The 9,519-nt window shown below is 37.1% G+C and overlaps 2 protein-coding genes across 6 annotated transcripts in view; one reads left to right on the plus strand and one right to left on the minus strand.

Annotated features, from left to right (window-relative positions):
* The window catches only part of LOC144712895 (ER membrane protein complex subunit-like protein (Protein of unknown function DUF106, transmembrane)), a 2,534-nt gene extending 2,372 nt beyond the window's left edge, over positions 1-162 (plus strand). Inside the window, exon 8 of the mRNA XM_078587276.1 lies at positions 1-162. This exon is cut by the window's left edge and continues 71 nt beyond it. Within this exon, the coding sequence (XP_078443402.1) occupies positions 1-37 (37 nt within the window). The 3' untranslated portion in view covers positions 38-162.
* A 373-nt stretch (positions 163-535) lies between these two features.
* Positions 536-8,807, minus strand: NHX3 (Na+/H+ (sodium hydrogen) exchanger 3). Of its 5 annotated transcripts, XM_078587270.1 has the most exons (15): positions 8,619-8,807; positions 8,358-8,528; positions 8,142-8,260; positions 7,970-8,067; positions 4,493-4,552; positions 4,367-4,413; positions 4,081-4,278; positions 3,690-3,736; positions 3,545-3,611; positions 2,949-3,049; positions 2,372-2,473; positions 2,039-2,183; positions 1,860-1,922; positions 1,690-1,773; positions 536-1,004 (listed from the first exon to the last, which is right to left on the minus strand). In XM_078587270.1, the coding sequence occupies exons 1-15, from the start codon at positions 8,691-8,693 to the stop codon at positions 687-689; spliced, it is 1,695 nt and encodes a 564-aa protein (XP_078443396.1). In that variant the 5' UTR covers positions 8,694-8,807; the 3' UTR covers positions 536-686. The 5 variants fall into 5 exon arrangements, with proteins under 5 accessions (XP_078443396.1, XP_078443398.1, XP_078443397.1 ...); XM_078587272.1 differs by lacking the exon at positions 1,690-1,773; XM_078587271.1 differs by lacking the exon at positions 8,619-8,807 and having other exon boundaries at positions 8,358-8,606.
* Positions 8,808-9,519: the final 712 nt, after the last annotated feature.

The following is a 9,519-nucleotide window of genomic DNA, read 5'->3' on the forward strand; positions in this document are numbered from 1 at the left end:
TGCTGAGGCCATTCTTAGGAGGAGGCTCGTCCACTAGTAACATTTCCCAAAATCTACTATTCATAATGTTTAGCGAGAGAAACAGTGGTCGCCTCTCTTAATTATTCCCCGTTTCTGAATATCTATTTTTGAGCTCACCTATGATATAGATTTAAAGATAGAGATGGAGAGTTTCAGATTGATTAAAGATAGAGATGGAGAGTTTCAGATTGATTTTCCCTATATTTACCGTTGCAAATATTTTCAGCGCAATGGAAGCCTCTCTTAAAATATGCACCTTTATATAACAGTATCTTTTGTACAGGTTTCATTGCCATTAAGATAGAGAGATGGAGTTTAAGATATTTAGGTAGAATTCCCCAAAGTTTACTGTTCACAAATTTTAGAAAGAGAAACAAAGCCTCTCTTGATACATTCTCTTTTTTAGGACACTTATTTTTTGTACCTGGTGTGATAGAGATAGAGCCAGAGAGAGAGCTAGAGCTAGAGGTAGAGGAGAGATAGAGATAGAGATAGAAATAGAGATAGGGATGAGTTGGAGAGATCCAGGTAGATTTTCAATTTACTGTTCAGAATAGTTGGCACGAGAAACATGATACTTTCAAAATACAATCTCTTTTTTGAACACTTACTATTTGAATCCGATGTGATAGAGATAGACATAGAGATGAAGGTAGAAAGGTAGTTCAGAGGGGTCCGCCAAAGATGGGCCTCATGTAGGTGTCATCGAAGCGGCGCCAGTAAGCATGGATGGTGTGGGCTGGTCGCTCGAGCAAGATAGAGAAGCTACTGGCCTTATCAATGCCCAATAGTGATTGTGAGAGCCCAAAAGTGGCAGCTTCTTCCTCTTCTTCCTCTTCCTCTTCTTGCGCCTCAACCTCGATCTCTATCACTTTGGAGGTGGAGCGCGAGGGAGACCCTACATCTGAGCTCCTTTCACTTCTGCCTCCGCCTCCTTCCGGTAGAAGAAGACCCACAAGCGGCTTTGTCAGGAGCCCAAATACCTGAAAATTTACCCCAGGGAATTATTTACCAAGGTAAATTACATGGTGTTCATCCACAACTAAAGCATTTTTGGCATCAAAGTTTGGTTTCTGAAAAGATTCTAGGATGGACACCATGCCTTGAAAGAAATGTTTTTTTTTAATTCTTTGGGTAACATGCTATGCAGTTTGAGATGCTGACAAATCAAAATTGTGTTGCCTGTTTGAAGTCGTATATAGCTTTGCCCATGCTGAAATAGAAAATTTGATGAGGGTTTTTCTCCATCAAATGTATATTTTGACAATTTTGTTATTCGGGTACTTTGAAAGAAATATTTCCTGTGGATTGCATACTTTGGAAGATGTAAAAGTTTTGATTGCTAGGGCCGACTACGCCGTGATGCGATGCTGAGAACTAGGATTTTGTTGCAAGACTAAATCCATAAATAACTGGTGTTCAAGAACATTGGAAGAATTCACAAGGTTTTCTCTGCATCCAACCGTGGTTTTTGTCAATCTTCTAACTTGGAAATTAAGGATTCGAAGGGTTCCTAGAGGCATTAAAAACTGGGACCGGGGTTTGTAAAGAAACGAGGTTTTTAATCTTTAAGTTTCAAATTCAGATCCAAGTTTGGATAAATAAGCTGGACTATGCCGTATGAGTATGTCAAGAACATGAAAACGAATAGATCGGTCGAGTGTGAACCAGCGTGCTGAAAAGAACAACAACAAGGGTGCTGGTGATCATTGTTGCATGAACTGGATTCCAAGTCACGCCGGAATCTGTGAACTGCTCACAAAAACCGGATAATCAGTTGTTTTTTCTGTTTTTTAAAAGAAACATATATCAAACGAACGCTTATGATTCAAACCCACTTGATTGAATGCCAGTGCTATGGATACTGCCCCCCTCATGAGACCCGCCCACCAGATTATTATCTACTCAAAACCAAGAAAAAACAAGAACAGGGGAATCAAAAAGAAAATCAGCCCACAGAAAGACGGATTTAAACAATAATTATATAAATGGAGTTATAGAGAGAGAGATGTGGAACCTGGTGTTTGAAAGTGATTGATGATCTGTCATATGAAGTAGAAGACATGTGATTTGATAGAGCTGAGAGAGGGAAGACGAAAGCAGCGCGACCCACTAGTACCAGGGAGAGAATCACGGCATATATACCTGACGATGTGCTAAAGCTGCACCAAAAGTTGAACTTAATAAACATATGTTGTTAATGTTTTTTTTTTTTGAAAGAACATATGTAGTTTATATTATATTTTTTTCATTTAAATAACGAAAATTTTATTTCAATCCAATGCCCATCAGGAATTCAAACTTGCAAACCGTTTTTCCGGCAAATATCATGTTTTTAATGTTATTTTACCTGGTCTTAGACACTTTCCACTTCTCTACGTCAAGTGCGTCCATTCCTACATAAAGAAAGATAAATGTTTCCGCGATGAAGGACATTGTTGCAAACGCATGCCTGCGAAAGGTCACATAATGATTTTGGATCCAATACTTAGAAAAATAATGACTCTAATCTTCACTGATGAAAAAGAAACTGAAATTTTAGAACTTTAATCTTGAAGTGAAAATATTACAGCAACATCTCATGGGAATTTCCATCTCCAGATTCAATCAGATGATCTTTATTTTCCAAGAATTCTTTCGATCAGAGTATTTAAAAAGTGGTGCCACAACGTAAAGAAGCGTAGGTTGAGAGGATGACCATTCATCCTGCATTCAGTCTCAAAACGTTTCACCAACCAATTTGGATGTTGTTACTCTGTTAGACCATTCCCCTAAGACTCAGATCGTCAAATTACAGGACATATTTGTCCAAAATAGAATTTATAAAGAGAGATTAACCCAATAAGGTGTCAACATGGCATTCAATTGATATAAAGTAGCCAGAAACTATCATGAGCAAAATCAACTCTTATGGTTCCTTGACTTGCCTGGTCGTGGTTCTTGAGCTCTCAGTCACGTTATGCCAAGCATAATGAGACATTACGATTCCACTAAAGAACACCGTGAGGATGCTACTCAACCTAAATAGCTGCATTGATAAAATATTCATGATATTATTCTAGCAAGAGATTTTATCCAAAAATGTAAGTATTGGGTAATTAAAAATTAAAGTTAACGTCCGGAAGAATGCTGCTCAGCCTAACTGCTTTGTCAATATAAGCAATTCAGAAATTATTCTGGCTATAATATTTTTATCAAAAGGCAATAAAATGGTAAATTAAAGCGATCAAATGGTACAATTGGGGAATAGGATCGTATTAACTAATTCGGTTCAATTTGCTCATGGGGTAATCTCATGAGAGTGAAGGAATTATAACGTTTATCGCTCTAGAAATAGGAATTAAATATGCTAGAAAATACAGTATTCATGGGAGGCTAAGAAGTTAACGGAGGTTCCCTCTGATTTGATGAATCTTCTCATTTATTTTAAAAAGAAGATTCGCCACATAGTTGGAGGAAAATGAATAAGAGAAAATTTCCACATAATGAATGCCTTGTGACATGCAAAACTATAATTCTATACCTCGGCCAGCATGTAGGACAAGTACGCCATCAAAACCATCAAAGAAATTTCACGATCAGTAGAATGCCTGCAGGGCTCAATCTCATCAGCTACTTTAATGGGAAAGAGAGATATTTTATTAAAAATAATTTGGCGCCCCACTGACCGACCAAAGTACAGAGCTTTGATAACATACGCTGTCAACAGACCTGACTAGAATTAAGGGAAAAAAAAAAAATACATTAGACGGCTGGAACTACAGAGGGGATCCAAAAGTCAAAATGCTCAGTATAGTGAAAATCCAATGAATATCTCATCCTACTGAATAATATTTAACATGGTTTCTGAACATTATGCAGAAACGAGCAGAGACATAAAACGGAACATATATTCTAGTAAACCCAAGTTCTAGATATATAATGTCAAAGTGGGGACATTAAATGAAGAATATCCGACAATCAAACTGTTTAAATCATCATTTGAGATTTTATTTTGACATGAAATTAGGGTGAAAACGATGTATTAAGAATATAGATAGCCGAAGTGGGATTACTCACAGAAACCCCAAGGATGGTGCTTGTGGAAAATAAATAGAGGAAGTCTATAAGAATTCGGAGAACAATTCGCCACCCCTGGACTTTTGAAACATCAAGCTTCTTTATAGTGTTGAACAAAACAACTGAGGTGGCATCGTTGACCACTCCCTCCCCAAAAACTAAACTGTACAGAAAAGGAGTCTCCTCTTGATGTAGAATCTGAAATGCATTACAAGGGCAATCACAAGAGAGAAAATAGTGACGGATTGGTAAGCCTCACAGCACAACCAACTAGATTTAAACAGACCTGCAGCGTGCAAATTGTATCTGTAGATGAGAATATCGTCCCCACAGCTGAAAAAATTAACGCAGGACTAAAAATCTGTCGTTAAAAATGGCCAAGGCAATTTGTAGATAAATTGAATGTTCTTACCTAGATAATCCTGTTTTTCTAGACCATCAAATCCAACCATGGGGAAAAGCCACCAGCTGCCTGAATAAGAAATATAATTCAGACACATGACCAAAATTTTACATAATCCATAGAAGCACTGGGAGATTCTGAAAGCACCATTTCCAGATTCTTATGTGTCTCAAACAATAGAGTGATTCTGGAGGGGATGATTAAAAATGAATAGTGAGCTCTGTTCCGATTGCAGAAAAGGAAGCTTAAATGGAACACTAATGGGAAATGAACTAGAAAGAACTCTTTAATGAAGTAGGAAGTTTCTACCAATATCTCTTCAGAAATCATTCCCCAACCTCTATATATACCCTCCAATGAAATCTTCTTAACTGCTGTGAGGTTGGATTATAGTGGTCTTATGATTATACAAGTTTTACTTCCAAGAATGTACCCAATGAAGGCAAAGATTGTGAGAGTTATGAATACTGGACTCAGGAGCCACAGATCACATGACTCCGCTCCATATCCATGTCTCGCCTACCCACAAAGTGTTGACTACTAATAGTCATATCATTCCTATCACTAGTACTGTCATAGTTCATACCCCAAATATTGATTTTTTTCAAAGAAGCTCCTATGTACTCTATCATCCAACCTCATCTCACTAAGTCTACTGAGAAAATCCATGATTTGTGATTTTCTCATCATTGAAAATGGGTGTGTTCTTGTGAATCAGATTTCTAGGCAAAATATTAGACTTATAGAAGAACAACGGGGCCATCCTTGAGGAGAAAGCAGTTCTAGACCATCCTTGAAAATATCTCGAAGGCCTTTTAGAGTACCTCTTCCACCTAAAGAGAAGCAAAATTTTCTCTGTAAATATTTTGGGCCTACCTCTTTTCAGTCTTTAACTCGTGCTCTTGATCTTGTATGTGACATTTACCAATGGGCCAATCACATATGTGCCTATTACCCCTTTTCCTTAGAAGCTTGCAGCCTTTTGAGTTATTTTTTAGTGATATTTGGGGCTCCTCACCAGCACCAATTATAGGAGGTAATCGAAGGTTCATTACCTTCGATTACCTCCTATATTTCATACCCAAAAATCAGAGTCTGATAACGTATCTATTAAAGATTTAAAAAGATCAAGTTACAATTTAACAAGAGGATTCAATATCTCTTCTCAAGAAAACTCAAAAAGATTACGTAAATCATGATTTGCGAATTTTTTCGCAAGATAGTGGGGTGGTACATGAAACCTCATATGTGAATACACCTCAAAAAAATAATGCAGCTAAAAGGAATTATAGGCATCTTTTAGATATCACTAGAGCACTACTTTTGTATAATCATGTCTCTACTTACACGTGGAGAGATGTAATTCTAACTGACACGCATCTAATAAATACTTGGCCAACAGGAACAAAATTTCAGTTGAAGAACTAGAGCAACACATACATGATGTTCAGTAGTGGCCTCCATTTCCCTCAAAAGTCTTTTGTTACACAACTTGTACACTACTTTGTTGCAAGGAAGTTAGAACCTTGAGCTCTCTTGTGCATTTTTATTGGTTCTTCCATGACCCAAAAGGGTTCTAGGTGTTATGATATCAAAGAACAAAAATATTATGTGACATTGGATGTAACGTTTCACGAATATATTCCATTCTACTTGATTGTGTCATGTTTTGTATCACAAAAGCAAGATGTGAATCAGACGATGATGTGAGCAAACCCCTTGCACTAGTAAGTTAGAGTCAGATGGTTGAGATACTATAAGGGCATCAGTGGGACAAACTATTCTTGTTACAAAACCAATTAGTGTGCAATCCCCTACACTAACTTGTTGGCTTCTATGGACTTGATTTGGATGGAATTAAACTGCTTTATGCAATGGAAGACTTTCAATGTAATCAATACACTATTCAAAATGATATCAGTCAAATCACCTAAACATGGATTGGAATGTGATTTCTTGGAATCTCAAGTGAGATTTATTGAACTGCTCAAATGTGACTATACTTTGTTTACTAAACATACATCAATCAAAATGGCTATGTTACTAGTTTACGTAGATGACATGGTCATAACTGGATTTTCTAAAAGAGAAATAGAAAGGCTAAATGATCAATTAGAAAATGACTTTGAGATTAAGAGATTTGGTAATTCTTTGGGAATAGAAGTGTCATACTTAGGGGAGATAAATTATTATTTCAGTAAAAATATAGTTTGGACTTTTTAAATGATGCAGTGATGATTGGGTGAAAACCTGCACCCACACTGGTAGACCCGATTTTAAACTGGTGAAAGCAGAAGATGACCCAGCAGCTGACAAGGGCAGATATCAATACCTAGTAGGACAACGTTATTTATCTTCCACACACCAGCCCAGATATTTTATATGTTGTTGGTCTAGTCAATCAATTGGGAGATCCATGAAAGCTTTGCGTACTCAGATACTAGAAGGGACACGAGCATACAGGATATATTTTAAGAAAAATATAAATATAGATTTTGAAATTTAGACTGATGCCGATTATGTAGGAAACATCATTGATCGACAATCTACTACGATGTATTGTTCTTTCTTAAGAGGGAACCTGATCTCTTGGAGGAGTAGATGGCATACGTGACAAACTAGTGCTGAGGTAGAATTGAGAGCCATGGCATATGTGAATAATCTTGTTCATCATGACAGAACCAAGCACGTGGAAGTTGATCGACACTTTTTCACAGAAACATTGGAGAGTGGCTAATTACACCCTTCGTGAAGATGCTGATATCGTAACTAAAGTTTTACATAGACCTGCACGTAGATGGCTTATTTACAAGGTGGGAATGAGCAACATACAGCTTGAGGCGGAGAGTAAACAAAGACAACGTCAGCTAAAAACATCTTTTCTTTTCTATTTAATCTTGCAATCTTACCCAAACTTTTGCGTAATTATGTAGCATCCCTCCATTTTTTTGACCGTTGAACCCCATAACTATCGAACACTATATAAAATTAGGTTTTCTCTACCCAAGAGAATATCGAACACTTTTTATTTCTGCCTGGCCTCTTCTGTCCTGCTCCTCCAAAGAATTTTTCTGCTTACCCTCTTGCTCCTCCACTGAAGATCTCCTCATGGAGGCTTGCTGCAAGGATGACACCTCTCTCGCCCTGGTTTGCTATTCTAACCCCGTCAATTATATTATACAATATATATGATAGAAAGCATGCATATGATCAAGAATGCCGATCACAACATAATAATTAAGCTTCTGAATATTTTATTGATCATCTAAAGTAAAAGTGTACTTTTTGATGAAAATTTCGGACGACAGGAACTTCAAAAGTTGGGCGATAATACTTAGTAATTCAAAAAACATAAGACACCATGGAAATTTCGAAAGCTAAAAGCTACTTTGAATGAACTGACACTGTGCAAATTCACAGAACTGAGAAAATATGTTTCTAAAAGAAAATTAGACATTCATACGAACCACTTGGATTTCGTATTACCCGCTGATATGATGGCTGAGGAAATGAAAACTCCGAACACGCCAAAGAGCATGATCGTGAAAAAATTCTCGAAGAACCTCTTCTTCTTGACCTGGAATCTGAATGAATTGAGATATAAGTACGCCGAAACGAGCAGATGATTGGAAGACAATCAATAAGTGGATAAACTTACCCAGCATTGAAGATAATTGGTGGGAGAAGATAGATGAAAAATAACTCCTCGTCGAATCTTAAAATATGAGAATTCTCTCCTTTGCTCACAAACAAGATTATCGTTCCGATTATACAACCCTATATCTCATTAAATAACAAAACTGGATTCGTTATGAAAAGATTCCGAAAAATATGTAAGAAAAATTGCATGGAAGATAAAAAACGCTACACTTACAACGGCGATGGCGGTGACGGATTGGTCAAGCCAACGCTTCTCTTCAAGAAGATGTCCAGTAACGATGCAGATGCAGAGAACAGCGACGAAAATACATATAGAGATCACCAGCGAGCGATCGGTATCGTTGGAGAAGATATCACCGCGATAAGCAGCTCCCGCTGTGGAGTGCTGCATGGCCATCAGTAGAAATCCCATTGCGAGCCTCAACCACAGAGGAAAGTTAACAGACGATGATGAAATTCTGAGAATTTCACTTACAATCCGTTGAATTGGACGTGGATATAGCCTAAGAGTTTGGCGGGGAAACAACAAAACTTCCAGATGAAAGATCATCGCTCGCCACGCGGCAATCGTCGTTTGAAATGGTGGCTTTCCTTCGACGTGCCACGCAATCTACATGCCGTCTAGGATCCGAGCCATATTATCCGCAAGGAACGCCAATTAATGTTTTTCATTTGAACTTCGATCAAATGACGAACATAAGTGTGATATAAATGTCTCAACTTTAAGATTGAACCCACTTCCTGGAAGAGCATAGAAAAATATGAATAGTCAACCTAAAATAGAAATAGTGTGCTTTTTGCTAAGTCTTCCTAAAGTTGCTCTTCCTGCCAAAAATCAGAGGTTTTACCATGTTTCTAATGCATTTTGGAAAATCCAAAAATAAGAGCAAAACGGTGGTCTATTATTTGTTTAAAGAGCAATATTTTATCTTGGTATCATCACTCTACCAAATTCACATCTCACTCACTATAAATAAATAAATACCATGTAATTTAGGCTTCATTTTCAAGTATATTTGAGGTGTTAAATCATGATAAAGTAACGTGAAATCATTATTACCAATGTTATTTTTGAAAATTGGATTTCAATATTAAATTAGATGTTTTAGTTATCATATTCATATACGATATGATTATGAACTCAATTCTCCGACTTTTCTGTCATCATTGGGGTGAAAAGTATATTATAGTCTCTATTTCCATGAAAATTGGGATTTGAGGGGCTTTTGTGCAGGAGGAAGGAGGAGAAAAAGAGGAAGAAGGAGAAAAAGAAGAAGAAAAGGAATAAGAAGAAAGAGAAACAAGGTGAAGGAGAGAAAGAAGAAGAAAAGGAATAAGAAGAAAGAGAAACAAGATGAAGGAGAGAAGAAAAGGAA

This window comes from Wolffia australiana, chromosome 15 (genome assembly GCF_029677425.1).
Source record: "Wolffia australiana isolate 7733 chromosome 15, ASM2967742v1".
Taxonomy (NCBI): Eukaryota; Viridiplantae; Streptophyta; class Magnoliopsida; order Alismatales; family Araceae; genus Wolffia; species Wolffia australiana.